At 49.5% G+C, this 16116-nt stretch overlaps 1 protein-coding gene across 3 annotated transcripts in view; it reads right to left on the bottom strand.

The window, feature by feature from the left end:
* Window positions 1-2277: 2277 nt before the first annotated feature.
* Nsmce1 (NSE1 homolog, SMC5-SMC6 complex component) overlaps window positions 2278-16116 on the bottom strand; it is a 28914-nt gene continuing 15075 nt past the window's right edge. For 2 of the 3 annotated variants that reach the window (XM_051192897.1, XM_051192896.1), the window contains exons 3-8: window positions 8206-8327; window positions 7967-8044; window positions 6969-7115; window positions 4031-4147; window positions 2970-3090; window positions 2278-2503 (exon numbers count right to left, since the gene is read on the bottom strand). In XM_051192897.1, the coding sequence (XP_051048854.1) occupies window positions 2424-2503; window positions 2970-3090; window positions 4031-4147; window positions 6969-7115; window positions 7967-8044; window positions 8206-8327 (665 nt within the window). In that variant the 3' untranslated portion in view covers window positions 2278-2423. The remainder of the gene's footprint in view (window positions 2504-2969; window positions 3091-4030; window positions 4148-6968; window positions 7116-7966; window positions 8045-8205; window positions 8328-16116) is intronic. The other variant, XM_051192898.1, reaches the window with a different exon arrangement.

Here is a 16116-nt window from a genome sequence, read left to right on the forward strand (position 1 = left end):
ACACACCATGGTCCTGGGCCAGGCACTGGAGACATGGTACTCAGCTATGTGAGCTTCTTGTCCTGGTGTTGAACACACCATGGAGGAGGGATCGGCAAGACCAAAATAGGATAAAATGGAACCAAGCTAAGTATAACAGGGTGACAAGATAGGAAAGGGCAACAAAGAGGGATGGCGGGACGTGTTTGGGTGGCTGACAATATAAGGTAAAGCGATGAGGGGCAGAACAGGACTTCAGAGTCCCAACAGCAGGGACAGCAGCTCTACTCTTGTTGGGTTTTTTGTTTGTTCTGTTGTCACCTTGACACAAGCTAGTCATGGGAAGAGGAATCTCGGTTGAGAAAATGTCTGTCAGACTGCCCTGCAGGAAGTCCGTAGGGCATACTCCTGATTAATGACTGCTATGTGAGGGCTCAGCCCATAGAGAACAGTGTCACCCCTGGGCAGGTGGTCCTGGGCTCTATATGAGAGCAGGTTGAGTAGGCCAAGAGAATAAGCCTACAGTAAGCAGCATCCCATGGCCTCTGCCTCAGTTCCTGCCTCCAATTCTCCCCTACCCTGAGTTCCTACCCTTCGTGTTAGACTGAAAGCTAGAAGGAGAAAGTCTTTCCTCCCAAGTTCCTTTTGGTCATGGTATTTATCATAGCAATTGCAGTAAACTAGGACAAGCCCCAAGAGGGACAACCAGGCCTGGGAAAGAGAAAGGAAGAACACAGCTGGCGCAGCATCATCGCTGGGAGTGGGATAAAGCCACAGTATAGACGAAGACCGGGAAGCGGAAAGACTGGGAGCCGGGAAAAGCAGGAGGGGCCTGGTCTAGTCAGTGATCACCACCCAGTGGCACCAGTGGGACCAGAGGTCAGTGGCAGAGAGGGCAGGGCAGACTGCAAAGGCCTAGATGAGCAACAAACTAGGATCTGGGATTGTGAAGGCCTTGTGTGGGGAGTATCAGTTCCTTTGAGATGCTTACACAACTGGTTGCTACCATGGTAAAATACCAGAGACAGGGAGCTAGGTAGCAAGAGAGCTGCTATCTCCAGAACTCCTTGCTCACCCTCAGGAATGGCCTGAACTGTAACACTGAAACATGGGACAGGAAGGCAGCTGACCATCCCAAAGCATGGAGTGGAAAGCCACTTTACCCAGTGCAGTCCTGAGGGTATGACAACAGGGACTGCCCCTAAACTACACCATGAAGACTCTGAAGGTGCAGGGCATCCTGAAACTAGGGACTCAAGCTCCCCACCCAAAGGCCCTATCTCCAAGCTCTGGCTTTTCTAGATGGGTTCTGCTTTCTTGCCAGAGTTCAGCAGAGGTAAAAAGTGGGGTGACCTGTGACATCACTGGATCCACCACCCTAGCCCCTCCAGAAGGAACCTGTGGCCATCCTTCCTCATTTGGACCAGTATGGATTCTGACATGTTGGGGCAGAATAGAAGCAGGCAGGGAACCACAGTGTGGCAAGAGTTGATCAAGGAAGGACCTTGTGGTGGTGAGCCCAGAGACCAAAGGGGAGGGGTTGAGGAAGGAAGGAAGGCCTAGGTGAGGAGGTGAGAACCATCACTGTGAGTCCTAATTCAACCCAACCATCTGTAATCAGCAGGGTGTGGCATGTCCAAGGAGGATGGAATCAGGGGCAGAGCAGGGGCTGAGGATGAGGGGTGTACTCTGGTTTGGACAGCCAGTTGTTGGGGCTAACAGCAAGGGCTGGAGAGGATCTGAGGGCAGTGTGGTGTAGATGCAAGGGCTGGAGAGGATCTGAGGGCAGTGTGATATAGGCGCAAGGGCTGGAGAGGATCTGAGGGCAGTGTGGTATAGGCGCAAGGGCTGGAGAGGATCTGAGGGCAGTGTGGTGTAGGTGCAAGGGCTGGAGAGGATTTGAGGGCAGTGTGGTGTAGGTGCAAGGGCTGGAGAGGATTTCAGGAAAACAAGAGCTTGATGCCAGGGACAAGGAGGCTTGACTGACTCTCAGGCTACTTGCCGAAATAACTGGTGGGTAGATGGGGAACAAAAAGCCCCATGGGAAAGCACAAATCTAGCCCAGCCCAGCCTTCAGGGGGCTACTGTACTTGGGGCCACAGTAAGGTCGTACTGTAGCTGTGGAAACCTAGGCCAAGTTAATGGAGCAAAACCGCAACAATAACAAAACCACCCTGAACCAGACACAGAGGCCCTGCCCAGGGCTGACAGTGGCTCAGATCCAGGACTGCCGCTGAGTTCACCCACCTCACCATGGGGAACCCAGCCCCACATAAGCTCTAGTTTGCAGAACATAGCAACCATCAGAAAACATTTACTAAAAATGTGTTAAGAGCAAATATCAACAAGGGAGGCAGTTCATGTGCCATGTGGATGGCCAGGTCTCTGGTCTAAATGGGCTGTGAGGGTCAGCCCACCAACAGCTGGAACCATACAGGATGCAGCTAGTGCTGACGGGTCCGCAAGGACTTTCTGCTCGACTTGGAGATGCCAGCCTCCCTGTCCTTCTCAGGGTCGAAGACTTCTGTGTATAGAACAGCAAGGAGACACAGTGAGCAGCATGATGAACAGACTGATCACACAACACAGCTGATGTCTATAGCTAGCCCCCATGAAGAGGACCTGTCCTGACTGTAACACTCATTGTTAACCCTCCTCCCCCAGCACGTGAGCCAGGCAGCAAAGCTCACTGAGGGAGCTGGGAAGTGGCTTTCCCATCCCTGTCTCTGGATGGCTAGGAGGAAGGAAGGCCTTGTTTGGGACTCTCACAAGCCTTGAGGTTTCTAGTGCATTCTAGAGCCCTTTAGAACAAGGCAGGCAGGCAGCTTTCACCTCTGCTTCATCAAGGTCACCAACACTGGTCTTCATGCTCAGAGTCCTTCTCAGCCCGCCCTCCAAGGGTGCTCTTGATGCCCAGCCTAAGAGCTGAGGTTCACAGACAGCCTGTTACAAGGCCACCCCATCCCACGGGCACTCCAGAGGCCATGTACCTGGTATGTCATGGGGCCAGAAGTCATTACAGTGGGGACAGCGTGGTTCAGAGGTAGACTGGAAGTACTTGGCCACGCAAGGCAAATGCATCCTAATACCACATGTCTCACAGCTTTGACCCTGAAACAAGAAAGGCTGATGACCATGGAGCCAGAACATCCCTCAACTTCACAAACATCCAGAAAGCTGCAGGGTTGTAGGGTCCAAACTTCCAAACTCCAACTTAATGTTAGTAATAACCCAAGCCCTACTGCAGATCCGTACTACACAATTTTGAACAAGTGAACATAGGTGGGAGAAGCCGAAAACCACACTCCCCACCAAGCCTCTGTAGCTCCAGACTCAGGCTCACTACTCAGAGATTCTCCCCAGTGGGAGGCATAGACCTAGAGCTTTTCAGTAAGCCCAGTGGCAACATGTATCACATGCTTAGGATCAACACAAGCCTGGGGTAAGCCACAGACTCCACCTCTAAGAGTCTGACCATGGAAACATCAGACACCCGTGGATAGTCATGCAGAAGCTCAGCATGGAGCCTGGTTGCCCAAGATAAAAAAGTGTGGCCACCCACCCTGCAAAACTGAATGGTGGGGACAGATAGACATTTGTCATAGAGCCACCAAGACTTAAACTACTTGGGTTTTAGTTAATTCCAGATACAGTCAAGTTGGCAGCCAAGGATAGCCATTACAACCAGTAAAATGAAGTTTTGCATCTGTGTTGTGATATAGCTGTGCTGAATTTGGAGAGAGAGCTGCTCAGTGGTTAGGAGCACACTCAGCTCTTGCGGAGGACCCATGTTTGGTACCCAGCATCTATACTGGGTGGCTTTTAACCAACTGTAACTCTAGTTCCAGGGACCCTTTCTACTGAAAAGTTATCATCCAACACCCACCAGCACCTTGGGCTAGGAACTGAATGGCCAGGGGGAGATCTAGGGATGCACCAGCAGGGGAGTGTGTCATGGCCTGTCCAGAAGGTGCCTGCTCCTGGTGGCTACAACAGTGGAGGCCCAGTGGAGCTGAGCATCAGGATCCAGCTCCCACTGTATCATCAGTACCTGGATAAGGAGGCCGTGGCAGATGTTGCATATCTTCACAGCATCCGGGTAGGTCTCTCGGATGAACTGTTCCATCTCCAAGATGGCCCGGCCATGCAAGGTGAACTCCCCCTCCTTCTGCAGAGACACAATACATGCTGGCTCAGTGCTGACTCCCTGATCCCACAACCTAGAGTGCAAGAGGACAAGGTCTAGATGCTCTAGTCGCTGTAGGCTGTCACCAATCCCAGCCAATTAATGTCAGCAATGTCCCCTTAACCAAACCTCAAGAAAGAGAAACTAAAATAGAGATCAAAAGGACAGTGGAGGGGAGGATCCTCACCCTCAGACCATCTCTTAGCTTTTACGGATGTAAAAGACCATCTTCACAGCTGCTCCTCAAGTGAGTCACAGTAGTGTCTTCAGCAAAGGAAGACTGAGGCCACGTAAGAGAGGCAGTATCCCGCTGAGTGACCCAAGACAGCCCCAGCCAGGTGCCCACTTTCCTACCCTTCCCACCACTGCTCCCACATCACTGCCAGCCCTGTCACTTTACGAATGAAGCAGGACAGAGGCCCCGTATCAGTGTGAGTGGCAGAGCCTACAAAGGAAGCCAGGCCTCCTGGTCCCCAGTCTGCACACAATCCACACCCCAGGAAGGCCAGGAAACATAACTATGTAGCTATATAACTATGTAGCAAACACCGCCACCTATCAGGCAGAGGCAATCTGCTGGAGGGGCTATCTTGCTTCATTGATGGGAAGCTAGAAGAGCTAGCATGGAGTCTCGGTGGTCCTGGGCATGTGAAGTGGGCAGAGGGAAGCTGACAGCTCAGGCCACATAAAAAGATGGCACTGTAGTAGAGGGAGGCTGAGATGGCAGTCCCAACAGTCCTCCTCCTGTCACTGTCTTTGACAAGCAAGAGCTGACGAGTTTGGGACAGTCACACGCTTCGGTTCCCTCCCAACCCACCACATGGTGGGAGAGGGTGCTTGTGGATCCCAGATCCATAGTGGCAGGCCCACTACTTAGCCAGCTTCCTGACCCACCTTCCCCTGCTCTTGAGGCCAAACCCCACTAGAAGGCAGGAACCTAGCATGTAGGGAGATGTGGTTAGTCAGTAGTGGACCAGGCTCTGATGCCTGCACTTACCACCCTCCAGTCCAGAGCCTCCCAGTGGGCCTCCCAGCTGACAGTACCCCAGAGCCAAGCCAGAGCCCCCAGAAAGGAAAAGTGCCCTTGAGCCCTATGTGGGAAGCCTTCTTTAGCAGATGAAGACTGCATATCTGAGGCCAGAGATGACTCTAAAATTCAGTCCCCCTGATCAAGGAACCGGCTGCCCGGGGAAGGCTTGTCAGGGACCATTCAGTAACCCAGTCATCTGTCCTTCAGTCGATCCCACGGAACACACAGCCACCCTGCCACAGTGAGCAAGCTTTTCTACTACCATCTGTAAGTTTCAAGTACACTGTCTCTAGCTTCATCTGCTAGCCCAGGCACCCATTCAGCAAGATTTATTGAGCACTACAGGTGTCAGGCACATTCTGCAACAGGGCAATGAAGTCAGAACCCCTGCTTTCAAAAAGTTTGTCTCAAAGAGAGCACACCAAGAACATTCCACATTGACAAGCCCAGCCCAGAGGACAAGAAACTGAGAGTCACTGATTTGCGCTACAGGCACCTAACCAGGCTTGTTATCTGGGCTTCTGACAGCAGGGTGTCAACATAAGCAAATCACAAAGGTGTGGTCAACACACCTTCACAGGACACACAGGATGTCCCCAAGCTGGCCCTCACTCCCCAAGGCCACTCCAGCCTCTCTTCCCAGTGATAGCCAGTTAGAATCCAAGCAAGCTTCCCAGAAGGGAAGTTAATGGCAACTGAAGCCACATACAGCAGTCTCAGGCTCTGGGTCTGACGTCCCAGGGAAGAAGTGAGAGACGATGTAGTTCTGCTAGCAGATGAGGGCTGGGGCTCTCAAGGGGCAGAGTTGTGATCAACCTGGCCAACCTGAGTCCAGCCAGGAGGCTTCATCACACAGCCTGTTTCTCTCCCAGACCCATGGGAGAGAAACCCATGTGTCTACATGTTCTCTTTGTACCTCTATGGTCAGTGTAGCAAGTGCTAGGACCAGAGCACTGGACCTCAGCAAGGTCATGCCAACAATGCCATCACAACAGGCACTCTAAAAGCCTCCTATGGCAGGAGGCCCAGCAAGGTACTTAACACTCTCACACTTGTCCTTTTATACCAGGATTCATTTCTCCCCAGGTACAGGAATGAAAGAGCAGTCACCTGCACCAGGGATCAGACCCAGGCAAGTTTTGGGCCATGCTCATCCCAGCAAATTGTCCTTTATCTTACTTTGTCATTGCTGTGACTGAGGAAACTTACAGAAGAAAGCATTTAATTTGGAGCTCACAGTTCTGAGGGTTAGGACCATGACCACTGTGGCAGACAGGCTTGGCACTGGAGCAATAGTTGACAGCTTACATCTTGATCCATAAGCAGGAGGCAGAGAGCACACTGGGGATGATGGGAGACTTTTAAAACCTCAAAGCCCACCCCCCAGTGACACACCTCCTCCAGCAAGACCATACCATACCTCCTAATCTTTTCCAGACAGTTCCACTCACCGGGACCAAGCAGTCAAACATATGAACTGGCTGGTAGGGGCTATCCTCACTCAAACCCCCGCACGATAACTCTGTCTGCACCAGGGATAGAATGAATCCTTCAGTGATTCTCTGGCCTTTTTCACTTGTGACTGCAGCACCCAAGACAGACCATGTGAGTGTCAGGAAACACAGGAACTCTTCATAGGTCACAAAAGCTTACAGCAGAGAAGGAAGGGACCCGCCTGGCTCCACTGACATTAGGTGGATATGCATATGGATGGATTTGGAAGAAAAACCGTTGTGTACTTTCAAGTGAACCAGATGGAAGGCCATCAGGTACCTCAATCAGCCACTTGCTCTGCACGAATTTCTGCAGCACCTGCTCCGCTTCCTTCTTCCTCATCTTTTTGCCTTTGAGTTGATCAACCAGGTTCAAAATGTTTGTAGAAGAAGCAAAGCCAGTTTCTGAGTCAACAATCAGTTCTAACTGCAAGAGAAAGAGGTACCTCCTTCATCTACTGGGATAGCAAACACAGGACCTAAGCCACCTGCTAGCCCTGGCAGAGATGGGCTAAAACAGCCCCAACCCTGGGAACACAGGCCCACAGACAGCTCTTCAGCAAGATAATTTATAATATATATCAGGAGATATGTCCACTCTAACTGATAAGATGACCACTCCTGTCATGCCACCCCAGAATAGGGTTCCTGCCCTGCTACCATCTCCCGGAAGGAGGAGAAAAATGAATTGTCTGGGTACATGAGGCAGCATCTCTCCTCACTGAGAGGTGGAGAATCAGAGCCAGTGTGGGTCAGGAGAGGCAGCAAGGGCTTGGACGGGCTAGGCATATTCCCTAAGACTTTTATCTGTGGCAGGACAGGTGCCAGGTGTTCTATGTATGCCCAGGTGTGTCCCAGCCTTATTCTCCACACCTCTGCTGACAGCCCAGATCATCATAAAACCACAGAACTAGAAAGTCTACCTGTCCTGGGCCAGAGGGGCACTCCTTTCTTACCTTCCCAATAACTGTTATTTATATGTTTCCAGGACTGAGATGCACGGTGTTGGGCTGAGCAAACTGCTCCAAAGCTTAGAAGAACAGGACCCTGGCCAGTCAACATTCAGTGCAGGTTTGGGTTCAGCATTCTCAGGCAGGGACTGCAACCATGCATTCCAACAAGCTCTCAGGTGATTTGTTTGGCATGTGGTTTAAGGCCTGTCATTCCCTGTGAGACCCAGGAAGCTAGGGAGCATGACAGTGACCTCCATGACCGCAGTTTCTATTTCCTCCCATTAGAAGTACAGCCAAAAGTAGCAGGGAAAGCTACTGTACTCACAGCCTTTCTAAACAAGTCCAGCTCGTTCTCTGCAAAATCCGTGGCCATTTTGGAAACTGAAGTTGTAGCAAGATTCACCTAAAAATAAATTGCAGAGGGATCAGGCTGGGTCTTCACCACAAAGTTGATCACCACCAGCTTTCTCCTCCCTCTCAAGAGTGGATCAGGAATGAGCCACCTGTAGAGCCCTCTGCTCCAGTTTCCCAAAATGCCACTAGAGGGCACTTTCTCACACATACCAGAGCATAAATGGGTCTCCCATCATCTTCCGTGACTCCTTTCTTTATCTCAATATACAAGGACTCCAAGACACTGTTGATATTGTTGATGAAGTCCTCCAGCTTATCTACAGTAGCATTTCCTGGAAATAAGCGGGTAGAGGTGGGGTGGGGGTTGGTTCGTCAAAAGAGTACACACAACCTGTTTCAATCACTCTGGCACATGACCTCACTGGCAGCCCAGCCAGAAATGTTTGGGCTCTCTTGGGCCAATGCCAATGCTGTGTGGTTTCTTTCTTCATGGAGTGCTCAGAGATAAGCCGAGACAGAGAGGGTGCAATGAGGCAGAACGGCCCCGGAGATTGCTATCTTAGACCTCCTCTGTCCCCAATCTTCATCCCCAGAGCTCCACAATTTTCTCCTTCAAGGAAGCCATCCAAGACACACCTGCAGACCCTGGACCAGCCCAGGCCTAAGTAAAGAGCCACAGCAGGGTAAGAGAGGCCCGTGAAGCAGCCATAGCATAAGAGGCCCTGTTCTGAACAGATTCCTTGGAGCCATAGCCCAAACTGACCCTGCTCAGGACCCAGCACCCCTCTGGGCACAGGCTAGGCTGGTATGATCTGTGGGAGCCTAACTCTAGCAGAACCTCATGCTATGCCAGAAGGAGGCTCCTCAGGAGCCCTGAGTCTGAGGAGGGGTATAAATCCAGAACCACTACTGCAGAGGACTCAGGTGAATAGACATTAATTAGCTGGTGAGGAGGAACAGGAAAGCCTGCAAAGAGAGGGGGACACATTTTACACTGTCCCAGCTCAGAGACCTAGCCCTTCTACAGGCAGCAGAACCTTCTTTGACACAGAGAAGGCAGACAGCCAGCTTTGAATGCTGGAATTATACTTCCATCGTGTGACACTTTCAAGCCAAGAGTATTACTGTTTTCATTTATTAAAACAACTTCAAGTTGGGAATTGGTGGCACACACCTTTAATCCCAGCACTCAGGAGGCAGAGGCAGGTAGGTCTGAGTTTTAGGTCAGCCAGTTCTACAGAGCAAGTTTCAGGACAGCCAGGGCTATACAGAGAAACCCTGTCTCAAAAACAAAACTAAATAAAATGTTTTAATTTTTTTAAAAAAAAAAATCACTCTAGGGGAAAAGTAAGAAAAAACAAACAAACAAACAAAAAACATGCCACCACTCATGTTGAAAACCATACAGAAACAACAAAATCACACAGAGAAAAAGGCTAGGTTGCTCCCCTGCTCTGCATAGATGACTAAGGCTAGACTAAGAAGGACACTCATCTAAAAAAGGTCATCACAGGGACCTAAGCTGTGGCCAGTTGGCTTCCTCCAGAAAGCAGGCATTTCTAACCTTGTGTAATGAAAATGAAGACAGTTTAAAAACAAAAGGTCATATTGGTAGCAGAGGACATACTTTATTAAAGGCATATAAGGACCCAGGCTCACTGGGTCACCAAAGAACAGGCAGTGGAGATAATGACAGATCACCACTGTAATAGTAACATACATATGTTTGCATTGCCTTTCTTTTCCTTTTCTTTTTTAATAAATGCAAATTAAATAAAAAATCAATAGTAGTTAATAGGTGAAAAACAGTGATGGGGAAGGAAGCCAGGACTCAGAACCAACATTCGCACCTCCCACTGCTGCCTTCTATCACAAGAGCCAATGCAAAGGGCTTCTCATGAAGTGCCTTCCTTGGCATGTGAGAGGGCGGTACACACAGTCCATGGCCAATACAGGTTGAGGACCCTTTCTGACCCTCAAGCACCAACTCTGGAAGACTGACACTGACTCTGGCAAAAGAATCAGGTGTTCAAGACCCACTTTAATAGAAATGGCATGCCTTTCCAGGGAGGAATCACTCACATGCTTTGGAATGAAAGACCAGTATGCCTGGCTCTGGCTGATGCACAAGGAAGAGCTGGCCTTGAACAGGTCACACTAACTGTGGGCTTATGCAATTTACATACTTTGTCATCCATAAATTTCTTTCAGGTTCCAGCCCCAAGGAACACTTTGAACAATTTAAACAGAGACAGGAGACTGCAAGTCTGTCCACTTGGGCAGATGGGAGGTTTACAAAGAAAAGATAGAAATAGCTCTTGAGTCTACCAGTGTTGTTCTTTTCTAATAGTTGCTGCCCAGGTCCATCTTGCCCACCTGGCAGAATAGTGCTTTTCCTGCTAAGAGCACAGGGATTTAATGCAACCGGGACTGTTGATGTTGGGACCCTGCACTGCCCCTTGAGCTGCTATTCTTTGGGGACAGTTCTAACTACTGGTTCTGCATCAGTGCAGTGCTGTGTCCTTTGTTATGGGGATGGAGCCTAAAGGTTGGTCCATCCTGGTGAACAAACATTAACATCCTAGCACCCTAAATTTCCCTTATCTCCAACAGGCCTGGTTAGCAGACTACTTAAGTTTGGGTATTTTGGAGGCAGAACTCAAAATTCCACTGTGTGACTTAAGGTTTCCTATGCAAATCTATTAGTGAGTCCTTTATAACATCAATTCTATTACGTTGAGTTTCTTCCACATCATCACCTCTCACTGCATGACAATATACCTTGTAAACAGAATCATCTCTGTCCACCCCATGTGACATAAGTGATAAGTCTCACCTCACTCTGAAAGGGACAGTTCATATTTTCCATCAAAGGAGAACCTCAAGGTGTCATTCAGAAAAATGTACTCTGTGGGCAGATCAAAGGCACTCTAGCAAACTGTACTTTCCAAGTACCCTGGGGGCGAGATGAGATTCAACCCTCTTTTCACACAACCCTCTAGATGGGCCACATCCATGTAGCTGCCTCTACTGATGACCTTGTGTTCAACAGGTCCCCACACCCTCACTGTCTCCAATTTGGCTTTGCTATTTGGTAGCAATAGGGACAGTAGCAGAGACCTGCTTCTCTGATCTTATTTTCTTTTTCATTTCTGAAGGCCAATACATGCTTTTACCTCCAACCCTCTCTCAACCACTCCAGCTGACCTACACAGCTCTCAACAGCATCCTCTATTCTCCACAACCTCCTAGCCAGGCTCATCCCTAATGAGACTAGCCAGAGTTCCCAGCTCAGCCCTCCATGGTTCTCAAGCAGTACCTCTGCATGGCCACCAATTACCACATCTGGCCACCCACCCAGGCAGGAGTCATCTGATAATGCCTGGCTATCTCACAGCCAATCAAGACCAAGACCACACCCTCCTCTCTTCTTCAAGCTGTCTTTCCCTATCATGTAGCTTGGGTTTGAGTAATTCTAGGGACTTCTATTCAGAAAAGCAGATACAGGAGGCCCCTGAGAAGCCAAGAGCTCAAGTCAACCAGAAGGGGACCCAGAACCCAGGCTGTAGATATGTGCTAGGACAAGGACAAACTGGTTATGCTGCCAGCCCAGTAGCCACTAGGAATGGGAAGACTACTCTTGCATGTGTTTTGTGCCTGGTCCCAGATGTCAAGCAGCCCCAGGTCCTCCCAAAAGCCTCCTGGGACACTCCATTCTAATCTAGTCAGCACTGGGGTCTCTTGTGCTATCAAAATTGGGGATGCTGCCACTCAGTGTCAAGGTTACACATGGTGGTGCTTTCCACCCTGTAGTATTTGAACAGTGAATGGTCACTGGTCTACCTCTATTGCTCTGGGAGGTCTTGGTCAAGAAACTACAGTCTACAAACCTGCAAAGTCACAGGGATAAAGCATTGTGTCCCATATTCTGAGCGCATAGGAAGAAAGAGATACTGTACCATGTGACTCTAAGGCAACTATTACCAATCATGAAATCCTACTGTGAAGGATTTAAGAGAATTGCCATGACTCACACCAAACCACTCTTTAGAATCTTGAACCTACTGAAAATAATGGCATATACTTCAAACACCGAGGGTCACACAAGCTAATCAGAGGCTGCTTCCCCAATGGCATCAACCCACAGCTGGCAGTATCGAGTGCCCCTCTACAAGGAAAGCAGGCTCTAGGCCTAACCAGGATCTATTTCTTTACTTGTCATGCAGGCATCTGCTTTTCTTCTAGGCTATGATCATGTAACTGTAATGCACCTTACAGCCTGCAGGGCAATGGGCACTGGTGGGGGCATTCATCATTACAACCACCCTGCCAGGTGTTATTATTAATATCTTCTTTATACACTGGTTGCCTAAAGAGAGTAAACAACTTGCTCAGAGTTTCCCTAACTTGGACATGGAGATGGCCTGCCAGACTCCAGATCCTGAGTCCTGGGAACTAAGCCATACATCCTCAGTAGAGAAAATCTGAGGCCCGCCCACACCAGACCCCAGCATCATCGCACCACTTTAGGCACAAAAAGGGGCTCTGCTAGAGGAAGGGAGTGCAGCACAAAAACCACAGCACCCCGGATGAAGGCATCAGAGGGGCTACTGAAGTCAGAGATGCTGCACTGGAAGCTAAGTAGCTGACACCAGTCCAGCCCCACTCCTCTGGTATAGTCATTGACTGGTCCCACCCAGCATGGGCTGCAGAAGAGGCCCGTGAGGGGTGAGCTCTACTGCTTCTCTATCAGGGCATGCCTGACAGAGAAGGAATTAGAGGCTGGAGCCCAGCTTTATGGGGTGGGATCACACTAACCAAAGCATGCCTCTCTGACTGGAGTTTAGTCCACTGAGACAGACCACTTTTCTGTGGCTTAGATGCATTTTCTCCCTTTCTTAGTCTGCCTTTCCTGATGAACTTCCTACTAAATCAGAACCTGCTTCTACAGGCTGTGGGGCTACAGTTCACTGCACACCTTACCCTAACAGCAGGAGGCCAGGAAGTCTGCTGCCCTAACCTCCAGCCAACAAGTATTTTTGTTTTAAATGAGGTACCAAAGATAGAAAATGCTATTTTTAGGCAGAGAAAATAAGAGTAAAAATCAGCCCCTGGGGACCAAACCATTGTGAGCCAACTTGTCCCGTGACGGCAAGAAAGCAGCTCTACTGAGTTTACCAGCAAGCCAGGCCCTGCCACAGATCCAAGTGCTGGGCAGAGCTGTCTCAGACTCTTCAGCTGGCACAGTGGTTCTCAACCTTCTTAATGTTATGATCTTTAATACAGCTCCTCATGTTGTGGTGTCCCCAAACCACAAAATTATTTCACTGCTACTTCATAACTGTAATTTTGCTGCTGTTGCAGATCATAATGCAAACATCTGATGAGAAGGATATCTGGTATCTGTAAGAAGACTGTCCAAACCCTGAAGGAATCTCAACTCACAGGTTGAGAACCACTGAGCTGGAACAAAGGAAAAGCTGGCAAGAAAGACAGACACAAGGGCTGCATGGGGCTCTAGGTTTTCCTCCTTCAGCGTGCATCACTCATCAGTCCTAGGGAAAAGGCTACCTTGACCCCTAGACATGTGCACACAAAAATGAGAACACCAGAGTTTGGCAGTGTGCCATGCTGGGAGGGACAAGGTGAAAGGTGAAGCCTTTCATTAAGCATAGAATTCATCTGAATCATAATCGCACAGGGCCACCCTTTTGGTTCAGTGGGGAGGGGAGGATGTCCTGCATTGGTTGCCACCTACTATGGTTGTTCTTCCATGCAACATTAAGAAAAAGTGCCTGGGCTCACAACTGTCTAACTTGAATCCTCCATCTTCAGGGGTCAAGTCAAGAAAGAGGAATGCAGACTGCCTGGTGCCTGGCACCTGGCAGACTGACTCTAGGCTGGGATTAGGAGATGGATTTTCCTGTTTTAGTTGGGGTTCTACTGCTATGATAAAATACCATGACCAAAGCAACCTGGGAAGAAAGGGCTTATTTCAGCTTATAGTTTCACATCACAGTCCATCAGTGAGGAAAGTCTGGGCAAGAACTCAAGGCAGAAACCTGAAAGAAGAAACTGAAGCAGAGGATGTGGAGGGGAGCTGCTTACTGGCTTGTTTCTCATGACTTAATCTGCTTTCCTATTGCACCCAGGACACCAGCCCGAGGGTAGCACCTCCCACAGTGAGCTGGGCCTTCCCATTCCCATTCAATTAGCAGGGGAAAAGCACCACAGACTCGTCTACTGGTCAATCTGGTCTGGGCATTTTGTCAATTGATGTTCCCTCTTCACAAATAGTTCCAGCTTGTATCAAGTTGACACGAAACTAACCAGTGCAGTTAACAAATAGATTCAGGTATTTTTGTTTGGTTTTCTTCCAAGCATGCTGCAACCACTGTTTAACAAATGAAGACAGACATGCTAGCCAGCAAGTCTATTCAGCTGCACCAAAACAGGATGGCATCTCACTGCACAGCACCTAACTGCCCTGCCTCTGCCCATGAGCACTGCCACCCCATGCACAGTCCAGCCATGCAAGCACATCCCCTGGCCAGAGGCCTGCTGTGCAGCACTGCTCCACACTGCCACTTTCCCACCATGGTTGAGTTCTCAATGTCAGCATGAATCGTCACAGAATATGCAAACTTGTTAGCAGAATTTTACTGGTGACCTATTAGTATAGATTCCACTACAACTACTCTTACTGAAAGCAGGCATCCATCTACCCTTTACACAAGTAGCAACTGTGACAGCTCTGTGCCACAGGTCTCCCGCCTGCTTCCTGGTGCCCTTGTGGAGTACCTGGTAGAGGGTGCTTTGAGGGGTGGGAGAGGCCCAGCTGAAACCACAGCAGCCCACCTTGCTGTCTCCCTGATGTGCAAATATCTTCTCAGGTTTCTTGAGAGCAATGCTGGCTGGCAGCAGGAAGTGCCACTGTGAGAACAGAAGCCCACCAAGAGGGCAGGCTACGGCAACTGCACACTCAAGTCAGGTTTTTATTAAAAACAAACATACACAAACCTGGTGTTTTCTTTTTGGCATGTTAACTGACTTAGACCACTACAGGGCACTGCATACCACCGGGCTGTACCATTTTCAAACTCCAGTGAGGGCTAGAACCCTGGGAAGAGACTTAAAGGATCCACACCCTGTTCCCTGGCCATTTGATAAAGCTGTAGTTTCTGACTGAGGCAGGATGGTAAACACTTTACTCCAGAAACTGGACAGACAGGCAGTGGCCAACCATACATAAAGCTTAACTGTGAGCCAGCAGCCCAGGCAGCCACAGGCCTACCTCAGGAAGCTTAAGCTCCAACTACACTTGTGGTAAGTCAGACCACAGCCCTAACAACCAGCCCAGGAAACAAACCACCTACCCAGAGCTAACAAGATTATGACAGTCTGGCCATGTTAACAACTAAAAGCTTCCTACTTCAACTCAGGCCAAGTGTGCATCCCCCCCAGGATCTGCCTGCTTCCAGCTTTCCCAGGCCAGCAGCCTAAAACGGCCTATCCAAGGCCTCCACACTCTTCCTCCCAGGGCGGAGCAGCCCCTGTACAGAACAGGCTCAAAGGGGGCAGCTCTGCAGCCCAGCTGTAGTCCTTCAATACCTTATCCTTTGGGTGTGAGGCAGCGCACAATCCAGGGGGCTAGATGTGAGTGCTGCCATGCACTGTCACAATGACTCTGGGTTCACACTCTGCACAGGCCACTCCTTCTCTTCTTTTGAGCCCCTGCACCTTGCACTCAGGCAGTGGACTAACTGTTCTGCTCCATATATTGCCTGAGTGGAGCCAGATGCCATGTCCCACCTTCAGGCTGATCTCTTTACTCTTAACCACACCCTCTCCCTCCACAGGCCCTCCTCTCCTGATGAACTTCATCACCAGTCTTGGCTCAGAGTCCCACTACACCTCAGCACTCCTTCCAAGGAAAGCAAACCCAGACTCAGGTGTGCTTATTAACTGTTCATCACAGCCAAGGAAGACAGGTGCATAATGAATTCATTAAAAATACAAGATCATTTTATTTGGATTCAGCTTCTAATTACACTAAGTCCTCTCTGGGAAGAGGTGTTTACAGTGTGACAGAATGGAACATAACTAAAATGTCAGCATCAG

The sequence above is a fragment of the Phodopus roborovskii genome, unplaced genomic scaffold (genome assembly GCF_943737965.1).
Source record: "Phodopus roborovskii unplaced genomic scaffold, PHOROB, whole genome shotgun sequence".
NCBI classification, from domain to species: Eukaryota; Metazoa; Chordata; class Mammalia; order Rodentia; family Cricetidae; genus Phodopus; species Phodopus roborovskii.